At 58.3% G+C, this 25,157-nt stretch overlaps 1 protein-coding gene across 6 annotated transcripts in view; it reads right to left on the bottom strand.

Moving 5' to 3' along the window:
• The window catches only part of SLCO3A1 (solute carrier organic anion transporter family member 3A1), a 102,856-nt gene extending 78,328 nt beyond the window's left edge, over positions 1-24,528 (bottom strand). The window contains exons 1-5 of one of the 6 annotated variants that reach the window (XM_078874689.1): positions 24,226-24,528; positions 20,363-21,548; positions 10,880-11,107; positions 8,302-8,460; positions 7,250-7,343 (exon numbers count right to left, since the gene is read on the bottom strand). In XM_078874689.1, coding sequence (XP_078730815.1) covers positions 7,250-7,343; positions 8,302-8,460; positions 10,880-11,107; positions 20,363-20,518 — 637 coding nt within the window. In that variant the 5' untranslated portion in view covers positions 20,519-21,548; positions 24,226-24,528. The other 5 variants (XM_078874688.1, XM_078874691.1, XM_078874690.1 and 2 more) reach the window with 5 other exon arrangements.
• Positions 24,529-25,157: the final 629 nt, after the last annotated feature.

Below are 25,157 nucleotides of genomic sequence, written 5' to 3' on the forward strand. Positions count from 1 at the left end.
AGCCGCGTCGGCCACGATTGTGCGCGTGCTCAAACCGGTGCCTCCGAGTTGGGGTTGATGGATCGCGTGGGGATGGGGCGGTGATGCGTGTGCTGCACCTACCAGCCGGGCAGAGTGAGGGGTGCGTAAGGGGTAGTTCAGCGAGTCGCCTTCCGACATGCTCGCCGCTCTCTCGGCGGTACAATAAGTGGTTACCGCACGTGAGGTTACGAGTTCTAAGCTTGGTTGGGGGTTAACACAACCCACCATCTCTCTCCTGCCACTTTGCGGGGAATTCAACAACGGTTTTCCTGTGGAGATACTCTCCCCCGCCATAGGAACGGGGAATGTACACGACTGGTTCAGGGCAGTACGCAGGAAATGAGCACCGCCTTAATTCTCATTTGAGCAGTAAATCACTTTGACGTGTTCAGAGCTGAGCGGAGGCTGAGCGGTGTCCTGGGCAGTTCAACGTTTCTCTGAGATGCAATTCGAGTTTTATTGTCAGAGCAAGACCTGACGCTAGTAGGCCCCGGAGGCTCAACGACACTCGCTGGGCAAACGTCTCGGGAGGTTCCCGCGCGGCCGTGGGGATCGAGTCTCGAGAGGGAACCGGCTCGCCCAGGGAGGGCACCGCCAGTCCGCACTGGGCGCCACACGGAACCACGTGGTGTCAATTCACGATGGAGCTGTAGGGCAGGTGGAGGGGGTACCAAGTGATCTTATCTAGATTTACATGGAGCGCCTTTAATCCCCAGGTGCTTTACTACAATTATAACATTGTACATAAGATGATAGCGGTTGAGATTATAGAGAGTAAAGTAATTGAAAGAGGCGGTGTTCTTATGGTGACATGAGAACAGGTGGGAAAGGTTAAGGAGCGGTTGGGGTAGTGGTAGGAGTAGTGATAGAGGTTGGGGTAGTGATAGGGGTTGGGTAGTGATAGGGGTTGGGGTAGTGATAGGGGTTGGGGTCGTGATAGGGGTTGGGGTAGTGATAGGGGTTGGGGTAGTGATAGGGGTTGGGGTAGTGGTAGGGGTTGGGGTAGTGGTAGGGGTTGGGGTAGTGATAGGGGTTGGGGTAGTGATAGGGGTTGAGGTAGTGATAGGGGTTGGGGTAGTGATAGGGGTTGGGGTAGTGATAGGGGTTGGGGTAGTGATAGGGGTTGGGGCAGTGATAGGGGTTTGGGTAGTGATGGGGGTTGGGGTAGTGATGGGGGTAGTGATAGGGGTTGGGGTAGTGATAGGGGTTGGGGTAGTGATAGGGGTTGGGGTAGTGATATGGGTTGGGGTAGTGATGGGGGTAGTGATGGGGGTTGGGGTAGTGATAGGGGTTGGGGTAGTGATGGGGGTTGGGGTAGTGATGGGGGTAGTGATGGGGGTAGTGGTAGGGGTTGGGGTAGTGATGGGGGTTGGGGTAGTGATGGGGGTAGTGATAGGGGTTGGGGTAGTGATATGGGTAGTGATAGGGGTTGGGGTAGTGATGGGGGTTGGGGTAGTGGTAGGGGTTGGGGTAGTGATGGGGGTTGGGGTTGTGATGGGGGTAGTGATAGGGGTAGTGATGGGGGTAGTGATAGGGGTAGTGATAGGGGCTGGGGTAGTGATAGGAGAGTGAATTTGAGTGTTGCCAAAGGGGTATTTGATGGTGCCTGCTGTTCATCACCATCACCGGTGTTAGCCACGGGGTGCGTTTTCATCGGGTTTGTACGTTGAGCGCGGCACGCCGTGTATCAGGGCGGTAGCGGCACGACATCTCCCCCCCCCCCTCGGGCCAGGAGCCGGGTGGTTGGCTCCGGAGTGACAGGCGGAGGAGTTCCTGATCCCCGACTCCCTCCAGAGCGATGTCTGTGTCGTCACCACTGAGTGCAAGTTCATGTCTTTGTGACCGCAGGGCCCAGTTCCATCGCGCCGGCGTTTCATCTCTCCACGTGTTCTGCCTCGACATGCTGCACGCTTGTACAGTGGTACCTCGGTATACGTCGTTAATTCGTTACAGAAGGTAGGAGGACTTATAACGAAAATAACGAACACCAAACGAATTTTTCCCATAAGAAATAAAGGGAAAGGAAATAATCCGTTCCAGAGTATAAGAAATTATATTTTACATGGCATATTATACATTAATGCGGTTGTATAAAATAATTTAGACACTACTTATTACTCAAATGCATACATAAATTAAAATAAATGCATAAATAAATTAAAATAAATTGAAATAAAAATAAAATGTAACGTCACTTTACCTTGCGAAGAGGAGTTTATAGCCTACGAGGATGGTGGTGAGGACGGGGAGGAGGAGGAGATGTTATTTTTTGGAAGGAGAGTCCCCTTCCATTACAACTACTGTACAGGCAAACTGGGGAGCGGCGCTTTGTTTCAGTCGTGAACGGGGTCTACGCGGTGACTCATCACGACCCATACAAGTTCGAGCAAGCGCGTCGTATCCCAAGCAAGACGTCGTATCCCAAACAGGACGTCGTATCCCAAGACATTTTTTTCTCGTCAAAACACGACATATACCAAACTCGACGTATTCCAAAGTGGTCGTATACCAAGGTGTGACTGTATTTTCCATTTTCAGGCGCTTTGCAAATGACGTCGAGGAATATATATATGTGTGTTCGGCCCAGTGTGTAAACATGTCATAGCTTGGTCCAAATGGAAAGGAAGTAGTTCCCCCGGGGTGAAATCTAGCACATTCGCCACGAGTTGCAGAGGTTCACGGTTTGAATTCAGCGGCCGCCCTAATGAACACTGCGGTGTGTGTGGAGTGTTAAAAATTAAAACACGACGCGCCGTCCGCTTCACCGGGGACCTCCGAGATGCCACGACGTCATTCGCGCGAGGAGGCCATTGTGTGCTGGCATCACGGCCACCTTACTTTGCCAAACTCTGAAGAGAAAAACACCGCAAACCGCTCAAAAGGAACCCACACGACAACGTTTCACCCCCTAACGCGAAAACTTGGCAGGACCCTGCTGACAAACAGTCATGAGACTCGGTGAGGATTTCCCAGGAAAACAAGCGCAACACAGTTCGAATACAAATAAATTGTACTGCAGCCAAGGTTAACCGCCATTTCCCCCAAAATGTTCTGGGAGTTCCGGTGTGTATAAATTTGGTGGTCTGAGAAGAAGCGGCGTGTCATGACGTCGTATACCGGCCCCATTTCCACCACTGGTTGCGTCTTAAACAAAGCGTCATCTTACTCCAATCCAAAACGAATGTCTACGCATTCAAAGACAAAGATCCCCCACGTAGCCTTAACAGACCGTTGGGGCAAGTGCCGTTAGCGAGCACCGACACGGCGCGCAAGGGGGTGGCGTGTGGCCAGAACCACGCCCGAACGCCTTTGTCTCTCCAGTGCTAAGGTTTACACACCGAACCAGGTACTGATTTAAGGCTGAGTCGACCTAGGGGAGGCCCAGGACCGGTTCATATATTACTGGCCACTGATGTTGGCCGTGAGCGGGAAATTAACTCGGGTTGCCAGTTCGTAGCGCAGCGTGCTAACCATTGCTCTACACAATGCCCGAGTACACACACACACGTGTATGTGTTTCGGCTCTACCCAAATATTTTCTCCGAACCAAATCATGCCCATCTCACTTTCCGCTGCCTCGCTTCTTTGAACGTGACCCCAACATTCACTACAGAACCGAAACGAGCAGGGCGGGCCCCCGGGTCTCCAGCGGCAACCTTCTAAATTCGGCTTCTTAACCAGGGCCCCCTCCAAAAAAAAACAAGCAAGAATGTTTATTTTTTCTGAGCTGCACTCATTCCCGGGCCTCGCCTCGCCTAGCACAACTCTCACGCGCCACGTCGGGCTGGCCAGATGTAACCACGCAGCGGGACGGCGTCCCGTCGTTATTCGCGACGAGGGACACGTAGCTGAAGTGAATATTACGTGAATAAAATATAAATACGTAAATAAGCTTTTAAATATATGGGAATTATCATAACACGCGATTATGCTCCAGATGCGATTCGCGAATAGCCAAAATCGCGGACAGCAAGTTGGTGTATAAGAAGGGAATATACGGTAGCTACTGGATCTTCAGTGGCCCCTCGTTCATGTTTCAAACTCCAAGGCACTTGGCCCCTCTTTGAACAAGGTTCAAACGGTTACCCGGAAAACACGCCTTGTTCGGCAGCTACCCGTTAAAAAGTTCCCGGAACCAAGTAAACACTTCCACACGCATTGCCTCGGTCACACAGCCTGCAACTCAACACCACAGCCTCTATTTCCACCCACCACCTCCTCCACCACCACCACCACCACCACGACGTTTCACGCTGCCAGTGCTCGGAAATCTCACGGCACAGCAGTGACCCCCGACCCCTGCAGGGGGGGAAGGGTCACTGACACAGCTCTCCTCCTGACACCGCCGTGCGTGTGTTGCACGCGCGCTGTAATTTTTAGTCGGAGGGTCATTTTGCAATTTCTGTCCTTTTAGGTGGCGGCACGCAAAGTGGACCGCTCTTGAGAACGATGCCACGGGAGTCTCCGGTGTCCACGCCGTGGCGACGTAGGACCGTACGGAGAGATCTCCGAGCGGAAAGTTACCGCTCGGCCGTGGGAATCGCGTAGCCGGCGAGGGCACCGAGAGCCCTCGCTGGGCGAGAATAGAACCGCCTTGGGCTCCATCACCGCCGCTGGGGGTTCGTGAATTCAAGAAATCTGTCGGGCAATGTGGCTCAGCGGTAGAGCGAGCGGCACGCGATCGCAAAGTTGGGGGAGTTGAGCCAGCCCAATGCCCTTTTCAGGGTCGATAAAATGAATACCTCTTTGTGGGGAAGTCAACAGTGGGTGCCCTGTGGATAGACTCACCCCCTGCGATAGGAATGTGGAATTTGCACCACTGGTTCATGTATGTATGCATGTTGAATTTCTTTTGCACCGTACGTAGCCGACCGTGCTAATCGGAGGTGCGGGGGAAGGACAACAAACTAAACACGAAAATCGGTTCTCAATAAATAAAGGATACAAAGAGGAAATGACTGACTCTTTGACCACCACTACCACATGAGACCACGACATTTGTCCGTGATTTTATTAATTATTTTTACAAATGATCACAATGTAATTTGTTAATCGAGGAAAGCTCACTGGATCTCAACGCTCCCTTTGCGAGGCGCGTCCTCTGCTTGGGATGTTCGGCCAAATTCCATTACAAGAAGTGTTTTCTGCATTTACCAACGGAATCATCCGCTCTCTAAGCTCCCCTGGTGTTACACGCGAGACCAATTTCGCTTCGTAGTTTACCAAATGAAATTGCCCGGGCGCTGATGAAATTGCCCGACGGCGTCGGGAAGCCGCGTGGCTGGCGAAGGGGGCAGGGGCAACGGAATCCACCGCCGTACTCCGCTGCTCATTGCATTTCAGCCGGAACGCTGCTCCGGAACGGTGCTCCGGAAAATTACGTTCCCGCATTGCCACGTCCGTCTCGCCTTCCACTTACGCTCCCCGTGCCCCCCCCCCCCAACCTCCCACTCCTCCCGCTTTCACCAAACTCGCACCGACCCGCGTGGCGAAGTACGGTCAACAGGTCCCCCCTGCGACCCGCACGGCATGCTTGAGGCGTTCATCCAGCAGTGGATGAACACAAAGGGGCTGCAGTAGGTGTGCACGCGCAACTCGAGGTCGTTTACCGTCGTGAGCTACGCACAGGCGTGCTGTTTCTATCAGACGGGAGGAACGTACGATCATCATCATTATTATCATTATTTGTGAGACATTGAACGTTCCCCGCTGAAGCTCGCCTGCTGCAGTGCGGCCACACGACCCGTGCGCTTACTCCACGGCCGGGGCGGCTCGCACGACAGCGCGAAGAGCCACCGCTGCGAGCGCGCGCGAGTGTGCGCGCCCCGCCGTCTAAATTGGGTCACGCTCAGAGGTCGGAAATATTACTTAGGCTGCGAAGGAGCTGAAGTTGGCTCATCTGTCAACGTCGACAACCGCCACGGCACGGCCGCCCCACAAGGCGCCGCTGTTAATGATTAATGGCGCACGTGGGCAGATGGTAGCTTGAAAGGAGGCGCGGCCCGTAGCACAACACGCCGGTCACCTCGTGCACACGCACCGAGAAGAGACGGCTTCCCAATGTTGTGAATTCATGTGAATTTGTGGGCGAGTCTGGAACGAAATTGATCTGAAATGTGACGTCGTACGGAGGCGAAGTCGCGTCACCGCCGCTTTGTCCACCTACACGAGATGCCGGTTCTTCGGTTAATTCTGGCATCCACTGGCGGTCACGGACACACTCCGGCTCAGAGGCCGCACAGCGACGGGGTTCATCCGCATCCCAGCCGGAGCGAGTTGGTGAGCACTGTATGAATGAATCGCCTTCGTGCGACGTCAACTTTCGCTAGAATTCTTAGAATATGTGTTTTCAATGTTTGCATTAAAATGCATTTTTTTCAGATGGAAACTTGACGGAAAAAAAATAAAGCACTTAACATTTCAAACGATTAAGCCGGTTGCATTGAGCGGATACATGAACATTTATGGAAACAGATGGAAACTTACTCTCACCCAAACGAGCGAGGAGTTGCTGAAATAAGTTTTCCGCACGAAAAAAACGTCAACGTTTTAAAAAGGTCAACCGCGGCGCTTTAGCACTGAAAGGGGTGGATGGAAGAACCGTACCACGAGCCAAAAATCACCCCCCTTAAACGATGGTACATTCCACAGCTGTGTGCCATGCACACTCATGTCAGCAGCAAAGCAAGGAGGGATGAGAGTGGAGCATGCCACTTCTGTCTCAAAGTGGAGGGGGGGGAGATTTTGTGGGTTTCTCTACCGTCCTCGAGACGTTTCTGCGGCCGTCTGGAACGCTTTTCCTTTCGATATTAGGAAGCCACTGGTGCTGTGCACTTTCAAATCATCTAAATCAGGGGTCGGCAACCAAAATAACAAGAAGAGCTCTACTTGTAGAATTCAGTGAGAAACTCAATGCATGTGAATACGAGACGGTGGTCCCTAACGAATGAAGCCAGGAATGTTCCTTAAAGAGGTGCATGCGGCCTCAGAGCCACAGGCCGCCGACTCCTGGTCGCGGTCGAAAACTCATTTCTTGAGAATTGCTTTTTGTGTTTAGTTTGTTGTATTTCCCCCGCACCTCCGATTAGCGAAACAAGTTCAACATACGTTCACACAACGCAGCTGTGGCACGGGACCCTCCTGATGTCCTGTGGGCATGAGGCGGCCGTGGCGAGGTGAGGGTCAGGGGCTCGGGCCGGTGGAGGGGCGGGTAGAGAGACGGACTCACCGATGTAGACGGAGGAGTCTCGCTTGGACACGTGGTCGTCGATGTACGAGACTCCGAGCGGCTGCACCGGCGTCGCCCCCACACCCAGCAGCATCTGCGGACACCGACATCGCCACCGCCGTTGTTCAGATGGCCATTCGCCGCACCGCCATTATCGCTGTCGTCATTTCAATAATACGATTAACTACACCGCCATCATCATCGCTACAATGTCATCACTGCCACCATCACCGTTGTAAAGGACCACTACCATCATCACCATCATCATTTCAACTGCCATTAATGGCATCATTATCCTCATTCTAAAGTCTAGAATTTCACAACTGCCATCACCAAAAGCCACCATTGCCATGACCACGACTGCCACTACTGACCAAAACATAACGACCCCCACTTTCGTCACGATCCTGACCATTACGATCAAAAACCATTGTAAATACGCATCACCACGTCCCCAAAATCACCAACACAGTACAGATATAAAATACAATAACGATAAAACATCTCTTCTTAGGTTTTTTCGGTAAAGTCACGTAGAAAGTAAAATAAAATAAAAACAAAAATCACGACGTTTCGGAGGCAACACAAGTCTGTATCAAGTGATACAGCTAATCTGGCTGTGACGGTCCCACCTGATGACTGATGACGGAGACTTGTGTTGCCTCCGAAACGTCGTGATTTTTGTTTTTATTTTATTTTACTTTCTACGTGACTTTACCGAAAAAACCTAAGAAGATGATTCCTTGCAGTCACGAAAGCTTCAAATCTAGAGATAAAACATCTCGCCAAACTCCGAGCCGCACGGGATTGGACAAATAAAGAACTTGCAGCGGAGTCGGCCGCGGCGTCGCTCAAATCCTCCCGACGTCTCCCTCTGAGCGACGACAAATCCGCGGTTTGTCAAGCGCGACGCTCCCGACCACGATACCGATGGAGCCGCCTGCTTCGTCGCTCTCCCATCGCTCTGCAGCTGCGCCCCCTCACCCCGCCCGGTGTCTCTGAGGTCCTGACGGCCACCGCCCCCCCCCGCCTGCCTCCGTGTGACCTCTCACCTGCGCCCCGATCAGCAGCAGATAGAGGAAGTCGGTGGACTCGGGGTCGCTGGTCACGCACATGCGGTCCCGCGCAAACTTGGCGGCCGCCTCCGTCTCGCCCGTCACGTTGGGTCGGCAAACGTCACTCCGCACGCCCAGGGCCTTGTAGGCGTCGCCCTGCACCGGGGGGGGGGGGGTATGGGGGGGTTCATTAAGCGAGTGTTGTTAATTTTTAAAGTAGCAGTGGTCTTGGTGTGGTGGACAAAAATGTAATCAAAATTTTACCGCATACGAAAATATTGGGACGACATCATAAGTAAGTTAACATGTAGAAGGCTTTCGCGACCACCCGACACAACGAATTAGTAAGGTTTGTAACTTAAACAGCACGTGCCAATTCGTTACGAGTACAGCACACCGGTGTGTTGGAGAGCAAATGCACAACATTGACAATCTTTCCGCGATTACGACGGCGACCACAGCGTGCTCCTGTGACGACACTACGATTAGTCGAGCCGAAGGCAAAAAGATTTGCCACTCAAACGAGCATCGAGGCCTCGGTGCTCATCTCCTGTCTACAGCCCCGTTGGGGCAGTGGTGGAAATTCCACATTCCTATGGCGGGGGACGAGTCGATCACAAAGAACAATTGCTGTTGACCTCCCCGCAAAGCGGGACCCAGTTGACTGACCCCGGAGTCAGCCCCACAACCACGATTTGAACTCGTCCCGAGCCACTTGGCTGGATCAACGCAGCCAAACGTTCAATTAAAAACACGTTGAGTTATTGATGTTGGCGTGAGGGGTGTGCCATATCCATTCCGCACCCCCCCCCCCCCCATGTGTCGTAACCCTCCACCACCCGACACGGCCAAACAGTAAAAAATGTGTCACGTTGACAAAAGACAAAACAATTCACTTCTTTAGCCCACCGGCGTGTTGAAGAGCGAATCAACAGCATTTAAAATTTGAGTCCGACGTTTCGCTGGTAATTACATCCAGCTTCATAGGGCGATTTGCCAGAATGGAGAAGCTCTCCTCTCGCTCCCGGTCTTAAATGGAGCAGCAGCAGGGTGACGTCATCATTTAATTCAATCAGGTGCAGTGATTTGAGGCGGAGAGGGGGAGGGTATTGTAACAATATAGATTGGTATTCATTCAATTGTTATTCATTGGTACTTGTCCACCGAGTCAGCTCGGTCCGCGTGTTCACGCTGCGACAAGAGACAAAACCACCGAGTCGGCGTGTCCACGCGGCCTCGGTGGTTTTGTCTCTCGCTGCGCCCAGTTGCGGCGGGGGCCACAGGGGTGGGGGGGTGAGGGGGTGGGGGGGTGAGGGGGGGGGGTGAGGGGGTGGGGGGGTGAGGGGGTGGGGGGGTGAGGGGGGGGGGTAGAGGGCGGTTCCCTCCCGCCCACTCGTCTCCGTGCGGGGATTTTGTTTTCGTGTCAAATTTCGTTCGGAAAAGTAACGCCGCCCTGAGGTGCCATCGTAAACCGCAGTCACGGCGGGGGGTGAGGGGGTGGGGGCCGGTGGTGGTGACAGTGGGGTGGGGAGGTGGGGGGTGAGGGGGTGGGGGGGTGAGGGGGTGGGGGGGTGAGGGGGTGGGGGGGCAAGGGGGTGGGGGGGTGAGGGGGTGGGGGGGTAAGGGGCCCCCAGGGGAGGCGGAGGGCGTCGACCCCCCTTCCCCGAGGCAAGTGGACTCCAGTCGTGATGAATCGTGGTACAAAACGCTATCGATCCCTGCCATGGATCCTATTAGACTATTACCGATATTTAATCCTGGCGATATTCGCTGTCGGGCTGATTTAAACCGCCGTGACGGCCGCGGACGGACACCGCAGCACCGGCGAGCTGACGGCCGCGGCCTCAGGGTCACCACCGATCGCATCGTCGCCTCCTCAGGCTCCAGCGCTGTCGATAACGGTTCTATTGAATCACAAGTTGCATTCTCTCAATAATCAAATGGGAATGGGAGTGGGGGGGCTTCTAGCCAATGGTAGAAATTCCACATTTCTATGCCGGGGTCTAGTGTATCCTCAACGTACATGCCGTGCACAAACTACGAACGCCTCATACAGTCTCGTGACATCGCGCTGACAGACACACGCACAAAGACAAAGATCCCCCGTATAGCCTTAACAGACTCTTGGGGCAAGTGCTTTTAGTGAGCAACTATGAAGGCCGGAACGGGGGAGGGGGTGGCCAGCACCATGCCTGGCCGCCTTTGTGACCCTGTTGGCGATGTTTAAACACCGCACCAGGTACTCATTTTGAGGCTGAATCGACCTAGGCGAGGCCCAGGACCGGTTCAGATAATCGTCACTCGAGTCGCCGGGTTTGTAGCGCAGCGTAGCCCTAACCGCTACACCACCGCTCCCCACGTACACACGCACACGCACGTACACACGCACATACACACGCACGCACACACGCACGTACACACGCACGCACACACGCACACACGCACGTACGCACGCACGTACGCACGCACGTACACACACGTACACACGCACGTACGCACGCACGTACGCACGCACGTACGCACGCACACATGCACGTACACACGCGCGTACACGTACACACGCACGAGCACACACCTGGGGCTGATACTGCCGCCCCAGGAACTCGGGCAGGGCGGAGAGCAGCGCGCCCAGCGCCATGACGATGCCGCCACAGCCGATGAGACGGGGCCGGTGGCCGCGGCCGCCAAAGTAGCTGACGAAGAGGATCAGGGCGAGGTTCCCCATCTCGAAGCTGCTCGCCAGCATGCCCAGGTCGGCCGTCTTGAGGTTGAAGCGCCGCTCGAGGGTGGTCAGCATGCTCACCTGCACGACGCACGGACGCACGGACGCGCGACACCCACACTCAGCACCTGGACACATCACCTGGGCATTCAGCCTAACACAACACCTGGACATTGACTCAACACATCACCTGGACATGGACCCAGTCCCACACCTGGATATTTACCCAACACATCACCTGGACATTCACCCTGCTCAACATCCATACGTTGACCCAACACTTCAGTACTATTCGCGAACACCTATGGATGCCTGGCATGGCATACAAAGGGATGGGGGTGGTCAGCGCCACACCTGACCGCCTTTGTCTCCGCGGTGGCGATGTTTACACACCGCGCCAGGTACTCGCACTCACTCTGCAGAATAGGGGAGCATCACAAACGCCACACAACAAAAGGGCACCCGAGCAGGGAATTCAACCCCGGCCCTTCTCGCCGCGAGGCACGGGTGCCACCGCCACGCCGCCCTGCCGACATCGGATCGTGAAGGTGGGGGAGGGGGAGAGAGAATCATTGCATCGCTTACTCCCCATGCGGCATCGATTACCTCCAACTGGCCCCCCCCCCACCCCGGACGGAGGAGAAAGCGGCGTCAACCGGGACGAGCCCCACGCCCAGGCCTGGCGCCTCGCGGCAGGGCGATCCACTTTGGGGTCTTCAAGGAATTAGAGAGAGAACCTCGCGCTGCTGGACGCACCGCGCGCGCAAGGGCTGAGCGCCGCGACGGCGAGTCGCCTGCGGACACACGCGGCTCGCCTTTGACGAGGCACCACTTCAGTGGCGCACGCAGCAGAGAGTCAAGCAGTTCGATCAGAAATACACTGAAACGTCAAAGGTGAGATTGACAGGCAGGACGCTCCCGTCCATATGTAGCCGTGAGGCATTCACTGTAAATGCCTCGTTCCTAAGACGGCCACCGCTGGTCACTGCTTCGGCAAGACTGCCACGGCAAGGGCGTGGAGACCCACCGCTGGTGACTGCCACGGCAAGGGCATGGAGACCCACCGCTGGTCACTGCCACGGCAAGGGCATGGAGACCCACCGCTGGTGACTGCCACGGCAAGGGCGTGGAGACCCACCGCTGGTGACTGCCACGGCAAGGGCGTGGAGACCCACCGCTGGTGACTGGCACGGCAAGGGCGTGGAGACCCACCGCTGGTGACTGCCACGGCAAGGGCGTGGACGCTCACCGCTGGTGACTGCCACGGCAAGGGCATGGAGACCCACCGCTGGTGACTGCCACGGCAACGGCGTGGACACTCACCGCTGGTGACTGCCACGGCAAGGGCGTGGAGACCCACCACTGGTGACTGGCACGGCAAGGGCGTGGAGACCCACCGCTGGTGACTGCCACGGCAAGGGCGTGGAGACCCACCACTGGTGACTGGCACGGCAAGGGCGTGGAGACCCACCGCTGGTGACTGCCACGGCAAGGGCGTGGAGACCCACCACTGGTGACTGCCACGGCAAGGGCGTGGAGACCCACCACTGGTGACTGGCACGGCAAGGGCGTGGAGACCCACCGCTGGTGACTGCCACGGCAAGGGCGTGGAGACCCACAGCTGGTGACTGCCACGGCAAGGGCGTGGAGACCCACCACTGGTGACTGGCACGGCAAGGGCGTGGAGACCCACCACTGGTGACTGGCACGGCAAGGGCGTGGAGACCCACCGCTGGTGACTGCCACGGCAAGGGCGTGGAGACCCACCACTGGTGACTGCCACGGCAAGGGCGTGGAGACCCACCGCTGGTGACTGCCACGGCAAGGGCGTGGAGACCCACCGCTGGTGACTGCCACGGCAAGGGCATGGAGACCCACAGCTGGTGACTGGCACGGCAAGGGCGTGGAGACCCACCACTGGTGACTGGCACGGCAAGGGCGTGGAGACCCACAGCTGGTGACTGCCACGGCAAGGGCGTGGAGACCCACAGCTGGTGACTGGCACGGCAAGGGCGTGGAGACCCACAGCTGGTGACTGCCACGGCAAGGGCATGGAGACCCACAGCTGGTGACTGGCACGGCAAGGGCGTGGAGACCCACCACTGGTGACTGCCACGGCAAGGGCGTGGAGACCCACAGCTGGTGACTGCCACGGCAAGGGCGTGGAGACCCACAGCTGGTGACTGCCACGGCAAGGGCGTGGAGACCCACAGCTGGTGACTGCCACGGCAAGGGCGTGGACACTCACCGCTGGTGACTGGCACGGCAAGGGCGTGGAGACCCACCGCTGGTGACTGCCACGGCAAGGGCGTGGACACTCACCGCTGGTGACTGGCACGGCAAGGGCGTGGAGACCCACCGCTGGTGACTGGCACCAAGCAGCCCTCACCGGGGAACTGCCTCATCACAGAACACGGCCTCGTGCCTCTCTCCTGACTCGACAGCAAAGTTACAAATCACGATGATCACCGCTCTCATTGTCATTGTAGTTGCCCTATGTTCGCCTTTGCATGCTGGTTATTTCTTTACCGATCTGTAATAAAGATTTAGTTTGTTGCAAAATCGCCCGATGAAGCTGGTTTTAATTACCAGTGAAACGTCGTGAACTCAAACAGGACCTGTTGTGGGTTTACTCTCCAACACACAGCGGTGTGCTGAAGTAGTCACTCATTGTGACGTTTTGTTAACGTCACAAAACTTACTGACTGGCCGTGTCGGGTGGTGGCGGGGGCCAAGGTCGGCCTCTGTGCAGGAGGCTAGCGGCCAACTGGTGACACTTCTCATCCACAGATGTGCAAGCGCGTGTGTGTGTACAGGCGCGTGCGTGTGTACAGGCGCGTGTGTGTGTGTACAGGCGCGTGTGTGTGTACAGGCGCGTGTGTGTGTGTACAGGCGCGTGTGTGTGTGTACAGGCGTGTGTGTGTACAGGCGCGTGTGTGTGTGTACAGGCGCGTGTGTGTGTGTACAGGAGCGTGCGTGTGTGTACAGGCGTGCGTGTGTGTGTACAGGCGCGTGTGTGTGTGTACAGGCGTGTGTGTGTGTACAGGCGCGTGTGTGTGTGTGTGTACAGGCGCGTGTGTGTGTGTCCAGGTGCGTGCGTGTGTGTGTACAGGCGTGCGTGTGTGTGTACAGGCGCGTGTGTGTGTGTACAGGCGCGTGTGTGTGTGTACAGGAGCGTGCGTGTGTGTGTACAGGAGCGTGCGTGTGTGTGTACAGGCGCGTGTGTGTGTCCAGGTGCGTGCGTGTGTGTGTACAGGCGTGCGTGTGTGTGTACAGGCGCGTGTGTGTGTGTACAGGCGCGTGTGTGTGTCCAGGCGCGTGCGTGTGTGTGTACAGGCGCGTGTGTGTGTGTACAGGCGCGTGTGTGCACAGGCGCGTGCGTGTATGTCCAGGTGCGTGTGTGTGTGTGTACAGGCGCGTGCGTGTGTGTGTCCAGGTGCGTGCGTGTGTACAGGCGCGTGTGTGTGTGTACAGGCGCGTGTGTGTGTGTCCAGGCGCGTGCGTGTGTGTGTACAGGCGCGTGCGTGTGTGTCCAGGTGCGTGTGTGTGTACAGGCGTGTGTGTGTACAGGCGCGTGCGTGTGTGTGTGTCCAGGCGCGTGCGTGTGTGTTTCCAGGTGCGTGTGTGTACAGGCGTGTGTGTGTGTACAGGCGCGTGCGTGTGTGTGTACAGGAGCGTGCGTGTGTGTGTGTCCAGGCGCGTGTGTGTGTACAGGTGCGTGCGTGTGTGTGTGTACAGGTGCGTGCATGTGTGTGTACAGGAGCGTGCGTGCGTGTGTCCAGGCGCGTGCTTGTGTACAGGTGCGTGCGTGTGTGTGTACAGGCGCGTGTGTGTGTGTGTACAGGCGCGTGTGTGTGCAGGCGCGTGCGTGTGTGCGTACAGGAGCGTGCGTGTGTGTGTACAGGCGCGTGTGTGTGTGTGTACAGGCGCGTGTGTGCGTGTGCAGGCGCGTGCGTGTGTGCGTACAGGAGCGTGCGTGTGTGTGTACAGGCGTGTGTGTGCGTGTGTGTGTACAGGTGCGTGCGTGTGTGTGTACAGGTGCGTGCGTGTGTATTAGGAGCGGCAGCGCAGCGGTTAGCGCTGCGTTACGAACCCGGCGACCCGAGTTCGATTCCCGCTCGTGGCCAACATCGGGGATGATTATCTGAACCATTCCTGGGCCTCCCCAGGTCGACTCAGCCTCAAATGAGCACCCGGTGGCGGTGTGTAAACATCGCCACTCGGGGAAAAAAGCGGCCGGGAGTGGTGCTGGGCACCCACCGACCTTAACAGGTGCTCGCTAACCAGCACTTGCCCCTACAGCTGGTTAAGGCTATCGGGGCGATCTTCGTCTTCCGTGTGCACGTGTCGTTATGTGTGTTTATATAAGCGCCGGTAAGAGAGGAGAGGTGGTGGTGGGGGGGTAGTACCGTGGCTAATCCACTTCACGCCGTCATAAGCAATCGATTCTGACTCAACGGAGTCCCCTCCTCTACCTCCCGTCCAGGCTCCATTGCGGGGTATTTTCCTTGACGAATTCTCGCGTTTTGCAACAGCAAATCTGCGACGAGACGCACGACTATTCCCCCTTGCGGCCCCCCCCCAGCCCGCCACCGAGAGACCGGCCGTCTGATCCGTGGCAACCTGGCAGCTTTGTTGTTTGCTGTTTTTTTCGTAACCAAAACGAATATCAAAAAAACCGCAGCGTTCCAGCGAGCAGGATGGCGAAACGCGCGGCCGTGATGTCGCCGCACCGACCGGGGGGTGGCAGCTGCCCCACGATCCACGAGGATGCCTGAGCATGCATTTCAGTCGAGACAAACCGCGTAATTGGCCTGATTGCACCGCTGTCAGGGCAGCCCACGTCTGCCCTTTAGCCCGTGGCGTTATTCCTCCCCCCCCTCACCCACCACGCGGAGGGACAACGCCATAAAAGTCTCTCCGCTCGTGATCCCCCCGCTCTGCTCGAACCGCGGAGGGCGAACGAACGCCGGAGCCCCACGCACCCACCAGAGCCTCACGCTCCCCAGAGCCCCACGCGCCCGGCTCTGCCAGTCGCGGCCGCTCCGAGATCCTCGCAAGAGGCCTCGCGCGTCCCCCGCTTAATGTATGCGGCAAACACAACATTTAATCAATGTGCGCCGGTATTAAGGCGATTAATCACCGCGCGGACAAACGGATTGGGTCGGGCTGGGCCGCAGCGACGGTGGCGGTGGTGGGAGTGGTGGCGGTGGCGGCGGTGGTGGCGGGCGGTGGTGGTGGTAGTGGTGGCGGTGGTGGTAGTGGTGGCGATGGTGGTAGTGGTGGCGGTGGTGGCAGTGGTGGCGGTGGTGGGAGTGGTGGCGGTGGTGTCGGTGGTGGGAGTGGTGGCGGCGGTGGTGGTGGCGGCGGGAGTGGTGGTGGCAGTGGTGGTGACGGTGACAGTGGTGGCAGCGGTGACGGTGGTGGTAGCAGTGGTGACGGTGGTGGTGACGGTGGTGGTAGCAGTGGTGGTGGCAGTGGTGATGATGGTGGTGGCAGTGGTGACGGTGGTAGTGACGGTGGTGGTAGCAGTGGTGGTGACAGTGGTGGTGGTGGTGGCAGTGGTGACGGTGGTAGTGGTGACGGTGGTAGTGCTGATGGTGGTAGTGCTGATGGTGGCGGTAGCTCCTGACGTGTACCGACACTGGCGCAGGGTGAGGACGATGGCGCATCGGAGCACTCGGCGCAGGGCGACATCTGTCAGGCCGGGGTATCAACTTGACAACCGCTAATTACACTCGCGCGGGGGGGCGGGGGGGCGGGGGGGGCGGGGGGGGCGGGGGGGGCGGGGGGGGCGGGGGGGGCGGGGGGGGCGGGGGGGGTCTGTCCGTGCGTGGCGCTTTATGTGACGGACGCGCTGCCGCACCGGCACCATACCCCGCATTCTCCAGCGGGGGTTCACGTGGGGGGGGAGGGGTTCACGTGGGGGGGGAGGGGTTCACGTGGGGGGGGAGGGGTTCACGTGGGGGGGGAGGGGTTCACGTGGGGGGGGGAGGGGTTCACGTGGGGGGGGGAGGGGTTCACGTGGGGGGGGAGGGGTTCACGTGGGGGGGGAGGGGTTCACGTGGGGGGGGAGGGGTTCACGTGGGGGGGGAGGGGTTCACGTGGGGGGGGAGGGGTTCACGTGGGGGGGGGAGGGGTTCACGTGGGGGGGGAGGGGTTCACGTGGGGGGGGAGGGGTTCACGTGGGGGGGGGAGGGGTTCACGTGGGGGGGGAGGGGTTCACGTGGGGGGGGAGGGGTTCACGTAGGGGGGGGAGGGGTTCACGTGGGGGAGGAGGGGTTCACGTGGGGGAGGAGGGGTTCACGTGGGGGGGGGAGGGGTTCACGTGGGGGAGGAGGGGTTCACGTGGGGGGGGAGGGGTTCACGTGGGGGGGGAGGGGTTCACGTGGGGGAGGAGGGATTCACGTGGGGGAGGAGGGGTTCACGTGGGGGGGGGGAGGGGTTCACGTGGGGGGGGAGGGGTTCACGTGGGGGGGGAGGGGTTCACGTGGGGGGGAGGGGTTCACGTGGGGGAGGAGGGATTCACGTGGGGGGGAGGAGGGATTCACGTGGGGGAGGAGGGGTTCACGTGGGGGGGGGGAGGGGTTCACGTGGGGGAGGAGGGGTTCACGTGGGGGGGAGGGGTTCACGTGGGGGAGGAGGGGTTCACGAGGGGGAGGAGGGGGTCACGTGGGGGAGGAGGGGTTCACGTGGGGGGGGAGGGGTTCACGTGGGGGAGGAGGGGTTCACGTGGGGGGGAGGGGTTCACGTGGGGGAGGAGGGGTTCACGAGGGGGAGGAGGGGGTCACGTGGGGGAGGAGGGGTTCACGTGGGGGGTGAGGGGTTCACGTGGGGGGTGAGGGGTTCACGTGGGGGAGGAGGGGTTCACGTGGGGGGGGAGGGGTTCACGTGGGGGGGGAGGGGTTCACGTGGGGGAGGAGGGGGTCACGTGGGGGAGGAGGGGTTCACGTGGGGGGTGAGGGGTTCACGTGGGGGGTGAGGGGTTCACGTGGGGGAGGAGGGGTTCACGTGGGGGGGGAGGGGTTCACGTGGGGGGGGAGGGGTTCACGTGGGGGGTGAGGGGTTCACTTCGGGGAGGAGGGGTTCACGAGGGGGAGGAGGGGTTCACGTGGGGGGGAGGGGTTCACGTGGGGGGGGAGGGGTTCACGTGGGGGAGGAGGGGTTCACGTGGGGGGGAGGGGTTCACGTGGGGGGTGAGGGGTTCACGTGGGGGAGGAGAGGTTCACGAGGGGGAGGAGGGGTCCACGTGGGGGAGGAGGGGTTCACGTGGGGGAGGAGGGGTTCACGAGGGGGAGGAGGGGTCCACGTGGGGGAGGAGGGGTTCACGTGGGGGAGGAGGTGAAGTTTGGTCAAACAACCCCCGTGGCTGACATGGCTTCTGAAAGCCTTCAACCAGCAGCAAATTTAGTGTTGGAAAAAATAATACTTAAGTCTGATCATATGATAAAAATAATACAGTATAATAATACTTACATTTATTACATGAAATGAAATAAAAATTACTGCCAACAAAATAAAGATGCTGCCCACATCACATTGAGCAACCCTTCTCCTCTGTCTCACACAGGTCTCAATATGCTGCTGGGGTCACTGACTGTGAATTTGTGGACCCCATCGTTGGTAGGTCTGGGTTGGTAGCAGGGGTAGTAGGCCCAGGATCGGTTCAGATGTCACTCACCGCTGATATCAGCCACAGCCGGGATTCAAACTCAGGGATTGATAGGGCAAGCGCACTCACGGCCACAACCACCGCCTCCCGTGCCCGGCTATAAACGAATGCAGGTCATCTATCTAGAAATACAAATAAAATGCTATTGGTGAACAAATCCAAATCACTACGTGTGCACTGCAGTTATGCAAATCGTGACTCCGGTAATCATTGGCGCCGCTGTCATCATGGAGCACAGGAAGAAGACCTCTCACTGCCCGAGCCGACAATCTCCACCGTCAGTCACCACGCTAGCCACGAGAACGACTAGCCCTGCCACTCACCCTCACCAGCTAGTCAACTTACCAGCCATCCACAAGTACTACCCATCACACTCACCCTAACCCTCGTCAACTTACCAGTCATCCACAAGTACTACCCATCACACTCACCCTAACCCTCGTCAACTTACCAGTCATCCACAAGTACTACCCATCACACTCACCCTAACCCTCGTCAACTTACCAGTCATCCACAAGCACTACCCATCACTCACCCTAACCCTCGTCAACTTACCAGTCATCCACAAGCACTACCCATCACTCACCCTAACCCTCGTCAACTTACCAGCCAGCCACAAGTACGAGCCATCACACTCACCCTAACCCTCGTCAACTTACCAGCCAGCCACAAGTACGAGCCATCACACTCACCCTAACCCTCGTCAACTTACCAGCCAGCCACAAGTACGAGCCATCACCTTTTAGCTTTGGCCCGACCTACACAGCTTAGCAGGGCCCATTTGCTCCTTCCATTCGATTTTCATTTTCGTTGTTCACAGCTCTAAAACAACACCCTTCAAAATCAATACCACCGCTGCCTCGCACGTCCCGTGACATTGTGCGGCATTGGGAAATAAAACAAAGAATCGGCGAAGCCACATCACAGGAGGAGGCCCTGTTTAATGCCGGCGTCAGGGCCAAAGGTTCTGGACCTGCCAACAATTACCAAATTGCTGTACTGCCAAACTTGCATACCCCTGCACTAATTTCAGAGTTATTCGAGCCAAAGCTGCCACAAGTCAATACCTGGCCCAGGATAATAAATATCTTTTTTAATTAACTCTAAAACGAACAACCAGCCCTCCATAGCATTGCCACAGCTTCACCCACCAGAATTTCCCCAATAATTGATTTTGCGACTCATCTCATCATCACAATCGATGTTCTAAACATCTGCAGATGCAGGGCAGGAACCTGCTTGCTCTCCTGCCTTCCACAGGCTGCCCGCACAAAGCTGGGCGGGTTGGGCATCTCGGTCACATGGCATCTGCGCGATCCATCAACCATCAATCAGTGGCACTGGACTCCAGGTGTGTATTAGCAGCGTCCTCGAAGCAACCACCACCACGACTGATGCCATCACCACCAACACCATTCACATCATGACCACCACCACCGATGCCATCACCACCACAATTTCCATCACCACAACCATAATTACCACCGACACCACCATGGCCACCACCATGGCCACCACCACCACCGCCGACACCGCCACCATCGACACCGCCACCATCACCACCACCACCGACAACCCCCACCAACAACAGCATCCTCACCACCACCGCCATCGCCGCCACCGCCGCCACCGCCACCACCGAGGCCACCGCCGCCACATCTCACCAGGTACGCGCCCGCGGTGCCCTGCGCCAGCATGAGCGCGCACTCGGCCAGCAGGAACACCTTGACGTTGGCGAAGCACGAGGGCCGGGGGGCGCCCTTGAGCCGGGGGGGCACCAGCGCGCCGACGTCCTCCCCCAGCTTCGTGGGGCTCGCCATGGCCCGCAGCCTCCGCGCCCTCGTCTCTCCCCGGCCGGGCGAGGTCGCCCCGGGTCTCCGCGCGGGGTCGAGCGGGGCGGGCGGGCGAGCGTGGCGTTATCCGAGATGAGACGATGGCGAAGAAGCCGGGGGAAAGCGGGGAGCTTTATAACGAAGACCACCGGGGCGGGGGGAGACCGGGCCGAGCGGGTGCGCTGCGGGGGCCTCGCCGGGGAAGTGTCCAGGGATCGTCTGTGATGAGTTCAACCTGAGGGGGTCACGTCGATGCTGGGAGATGGATAAATCAACTCAGTGGCCGAATGTGCCACCTCTGCAATGGATTCACAGTGGGTCACCTTGACTACTGTACGCAAACTTGTCACCTCGGGACATCTGCACGGGTCACTTTTACGACGATATCCAAATAAAATCAACTCAACGACGATGCCCGGATGGTGTCAACCTTGACGACAGAACCTGACCGGGTCACTTCGACAGCAGCGGGCAGCTTCCCCAGGATGGTAGCCGAACCAATCTGCGAGACCGCCGCCGTGTTTAATTGGTGCCGCTCCTGGGTCGATCCTGGTGGCGCGGTCCGGAGTCCCCGCCAACACCGCCGCCGCCACGCAGACCGTGGCCTCGGGGCTGGTGTCCGCCGCGTGCCGTGGACTGTACCACTGCGGGCCAGGGGAGCGATCGCTCGGGCCGGACCACGAGCAGACGGGCGGCAGACGCACGTGCACACGCGCGGAACGCGCGCTCGGCTCGTTCGAACGACGCGCGCGGGTTGGAGACGAGACGTGGGCCCGGCTCGGGGTCCCGTCACATCAACTTGAAAGCCGAACTTTGCGCAAATGTGTCGTGCGAAATCCTCCTCCTCCTCTCGGTGGCTCCGCGCAGCATCGTGACGGAGGCAGCGGCGACGGCAGCTCGACGCCGAGGGTGATCGCGACAAATGACGACGGCGACGTAGGAACCCCGTCAGCGATTACTCCTCCGTGTGGCAAGCCACAATCTCATCCCATTCAACCGCTGCCGCACACCTCCCAACCTAAACAAAAAAGCATACAAAAACTACTTCGTACAAATTCAGACGTGGGAAGTTACGCATAAAAATCAGGCAGACAGAACAACTTGAGTGAAAGAGCCTATGACAATGTACCAGAACATTTACGGGTCACACGCCTGGCCGTGCGGACCATTTGTCAGCCTCCTACTGCCCGCTACATTCCCAAAATGCACCTGGCCCTCCTCCCCCCTCCTCCCCCCTCCTCTGTTCGTCCGCGTGTGTTTTCCAGCTCGCCACGTGCTCGCGTCAATCGGCAAACGCAACTGACGTCACAATTGGCATTATCATTATTTCATCAAAGCAGAAGTTAAAGAGGAGCCATCAGCATCGCGCAGCCCCTGCAGGGAGCCCGGTGTCACGTGTGGCTGTGTTGTCAGCGTGGTTATTGTTGTTGCTGTTGTTGTTGTTGCTGTTGTTGTTGCTGATCCAAGCAGAGGGCAGCAGCAGTCATACCGGCCGGCGGTGTCACCGCGACACGAGCTGCCTGGCTGGCTGGCTGGCCCGGTAGGCAGGCAGGCAGGTTAGCTAGTGAGCTGGCCCGGTAGGCAGGCAGGCTGGCTAGCGAGCTGGCTGGCTGGCTAGCGAGCTGGCTGGCTAGCGAGCTGGCTGGCTGGCTAGCGAGCTGGCTGGCTGGCTAGCTGGCAGGCTGGCTAGCGAGCTGGCTGGCTAGCGAGCTGGCTAGCGAGCTGGCTGGCTAGCAGGCAGGCAGGCTGGCTAGTGAGCTGGCTGGCTAGCGAGCAGGCTGGCTGGCTAGCGAGCTGGCTGGCTGGCCAGCTGGCAGGCTGGCTAGCGAGCTGGCTGGCTAGCGAGCTGGCTAGCTAGCAGGCAGGTTGGCGAGCTGGCTAGCTAGCAGGCAGGCTAGCGAGCTGGCTAGCTAGCAGGCAGGTTGGCGAGCTGGCTGGCAGGATGGCTAGCGAGCTGGCTGGCTAGCAGGCTGGCTGGCTAGCGAGCTGGCTGGCTGGCTAGCAGACAGGCAGGCTGGCTAGCTGGCTGGCTGTATAGCAGAGATACAAGCAGGTAGGGATGGCTGTGTAACCACGACATGAGCTGGCTGATGGGCTGGCTGGCTGAATATCAGGCAGCCCAAGAGGCCGGCTAGCGGGTGGTGCCAGGCCAGCCCTCAAGCTTGGCTGCCTCCGCGGGTCCGGCGCAACCACCTCTTCATCATTGTTAGACGACGACGAGGTGAGGCTTAATAAGCACGCGGCAAGCGAGGCGCCCTCCTCCCGCCGGCCTCTGCTCCACTGCTGGATGGTGCCCAGGCTGAGCGTGGGCCCCGGCAATCCACACGGGTGGCAGGGCGATGTTGAGACTCACACCACGCTCGCTCTCTCTCTTCCTCTCCCCTCTCTAGCATCCCCTGCCCTTAGCAGCAGCAGCAGCAGCTAGGAATATTCAATACATCGCACGTTCGACTGTAACAACAACAGCAGCAGCAACAGCAGCAACAGCAGCAACAGCAACAGCAGCAACAGCAGCGGCAGATGTCCAAACGAATCGCGACGGCCGCCGGGCTGCGCACGGAGCGTGGAGCTCGTTGCAGAGAATGGCGCGTCACGAGTGGAGACCGCAGACGAGAGCGAGCACGGCCACCCCGCGAGATAGATACCACGTGGTGTGTGTGTGCTGCGTGTGTGTGTGTGCTGCGTGTGTGTGTGTGCTGCGTGTGTGTGTGTGCTGCGTGTGTGTGTGTGTGCTGCGTGTGTGTGTGTGCTGCGTGTGTGTGTGTGTGCTGCGTGTGTGTGTGTGTGTGCTGCGTGTGTGTGTGTGTGCTGCGTGTGTGTGTGTGCTGCGTGTGTGTGTGTGCTGTATGTGTGTGCTGCGTGTGTGTTGTGTGCTGCGTGTGTGTGTGCTGTGTGTGTGCTGTATGTGTGTGCTGCGTGTGTGTTGTGTGCTGCGTGTGCTGCGTGTGTGTATGTGTGCTGTGTGTGTGTGCTGCGTGTGTGTGCTGTGCTGCGCGTGTGTGTGTGCTGTGTGTGTGTGCTGTGTGTGTGTGTGCTGTGTGTGTGCGTGTGTGTGCTGAGCGTGTGTGTGCTGCGCGTGTGTGTACTGTGTGTGTGTGCTGTGTGTTGTGTGTGTGTGTGTGCTGCGTGTGTGTGTATATGTGCTGTGTGTGTGTGCTGCGCGTGTGTGTGCTGTGTGTGTGTGCTGCGTGTGTGCTGCGTGTGTGTGTATATGTGCTGTGTGTGTGTGCTGTGTGTGTGTGCTGCGCGTGTGTGCTGTGCGTGTGTGTGCTGCGCGTGTGTGTGTGCTGTGTGTGTGTGCTGTGTGTGTGTGCTGTGTGTGTGTGCTGCGCGTGTGTGTGCTGTGTGTGTGCTGTGTGTGTGCTGTGTGTGTGCTGTGTGTGTGCTGTGTGTGCTGTGTGTGTGTGCTGTGTGTGTGCTGTGTGTGTACTGTGTAGTGTGTGTGCTGTGTGTGTGTGCTGTGTGTGTGTGCTGTGTGTGTGCTGTGCTGTGTGTGTGCTGTGTGTGTGTGCTGTGTGTGTGCTGTGTGTGTGTGTGCTGTGTGTGTGTGCTGTGTGTGTGTGTGCTGTGTGTGTGTGTACTGTGTGTGCTGTGTGTGTGTGCTGTGTGTGTGTGCTGTGTGTGTGTGTGTGCTGTGTGTGTGTGTACTGTGTGTGCTGCTGCTGCTGCTGAGCTCCGCTCACCGCGCTCCTCACCGCGTCCTGCGCCGCTCGAGCGGCTCCAGAGATGACGGCGCGGACGCCTCGCGCCAAGCTCCGACACCGCTGATGCTGCTGCTGCCGCTACCGTGGCCGCTGCTGATGCCGCTGCTGCTGATGCTTCTGATGACTCCACTGCTGCTGCTGATGCTTCTGATGACTCCACTGCTGCTGCTGTCTTTGCTGCTGATGACTCCACTGCTGCTGCCGTGGCCGCTGTCTCTGCCGCTGTCTCCCCCCCCGCTCGAGCCGTGCGCAGCTTCAGCGGCGGCGGTGGTGGCGGAGTGCGACGTCACCACGAAAGGCAAAGATCCCCCGGGTAGCCTGCGACGCGACTCGCGGGGCAAGTGCCGAGTGGCGCCCAACCTCGTGACGGGGCCGGCACGGAGACACGAGGGGGGGGGGGGGGGGTGAGGGGGCGGGGGGGAGTCAGCACCGCGCCCGGCCGCCTTTGTCTCCCCAGCGGCGCTGTTGTTACAGCGGGAACTCGTCTCGTGAGGCTGAGTCGACCCCTCGGGTAGGAGGCTCAGGACCGGCTCAGAGACAATCGTCGCGGGCGTGGGGCCGTGAGCGGGAATCGAACTCGGGTCGCCGGGTTCGTAGCGCAGCGAAGCGCTAACCACTGCGCCACCGCTCCCCACCACGGATTCGATCCTCCGTGCCCTCTGACCCCGAGTCGTCTTTTGTTGCTGCGTTCCCCGACCTTGCTCACACGCGCCACCATTCGTGGCTTCGACCACTGTCATTGGTGATATTGCCAAGTCGCTCAGGTATAGGCGATACCTGCTACAAAATAATAACTAGTTTGGTTCTAAATAGCTTTAACTAAGTTTAACACGTAGGCTTTCGCGACCAATATCATCCATGATAGAGGTTTCTTTTGGGGTTAGATCTACAGGGCATTGAATATCAAAACCAAATCAACTAAC

This window comes from Lampetra fluviatilis, chromosome 39, assembly GCF_964198595.1.
Source record: "Lampetra fluviatilis chromosome 39, kcLamFluv1.1, whole genome shotgun sequence".
NCBI lineage: Eukaryota > Metazoa > Chordata > Hyperoartia > Petromyzontiformes > Petromyzontidae > Lampetra > Lampetra fluviatilis.